Below are 974 nucleotides of genomic sequence, written 5' to 3' on the forward strand. Positions count from 1 at the left end.
TTTTTCATCATTAAGTGTAATTTAACTTCAATAAATTTTATTATAACTTTTACTTGGCTCCACAATCTTCTCTCATCTATCAGTATATTTCTTGAAAGTTAAAGTGAAAATTATATAAAGGAAACTTTTAATATGAGGTTAGAGTAATAAATAAATATAATAAATAATTACTTCACTAAGGCTGAAGTAATGCCTTAGTGGCCTTTATATAATCTCAATTTAGGGACCCTGAGAAACATTCAAAATAAAGTTAGCCTGAAAGAACTTACCAAATTCTGAATATGTTGGGTCACTCTTTCTTGAAAAATATTCTCACAACCCGGCCCCAAATTTGCTTTGTTCTGACACCATAAATGACCGGATTTAAACAAGGAGGAACAACTACATACAAATTGGCCAGGAGGATATGAATGTAGAGAGGGACATTCCTACCAAATCGGTGTGTCATAAAGGAGAAAAATGCTGGTGTGTAAAAGGCTAAGATGACACAGACATGTGAACCACATGTGCTGAATGCTTTGAGTCTGGCATCCCTAGAAGGAAGGTGGAAAACAGTTTGTAGGATCTGAACATAGGAGAGGGAAATAAGGAGCAAGTCAAAGATCAGGGCAGCAATGGTAAATAAGCCATAGATAATGTTGACTCTTATGTTAGCACAGGCTAGACGAGCAATTCCCATATGCTCACAGTAGGTATGAGGAATAATATAGCGTCCACAGAAGGGAAGTCTTTTGAGAAGAGGACAAAAGGGGATGACAAGGAGGACTGGCCTCACCACTACAACAGAGGCCATGATGGCTACCATTTTGTTGGTGAGGATAGTGGTATACCTCAGTGGATAACAGATGGCGACAAAGCGGTCAATTGCCATGGCCAGGAGTACACCAGATTCCATTCCCGTGTCAGTGTGGATAAAGAACATTTGGATGAGGCAGGCTTCAAAGCTTACCTTCCTATGGTTGAACCAGAAGATG

General features: G+C 38.9%; 1 protein-coding gene across 1 annotated transcript; it reads right to left on the reverse strand.

Annotated features, from left to right (window-relative positions):
- Window positions 1-289: 289 nt before the first annotated feature.
- Window positions 290-973, reverse strand: LOC105000514 (olfactory receptor 52E4-like; the record flags this gene model as incomplete). The annotated part of the gene is made up of 1 exon (XM_010856464.1): window positions 290-973. A coding segment is annotated over one exon (684 nt), but the record flags the coding sequence as incomplete, so codon positions are not given.
- Window position 974: the final 1 nt, after the last annotated feature.

The sequence above is a fragment of the Bison bison genome, unplaced genomic scaffold (assembly GCF_000754665.1).
Source record: "Bison bison bison isolate TAMUID 2011002044 unplaced genomic scaffold, Bison_UMD1.0 scf7180017854286, whole genome shotgun sequence".
NCBI classification, from domain to species: Eukaryota; Metazoa; Chordata; class Mammalia; order Artiodactyla; family Bovidae; genus Bison; species Bison bison.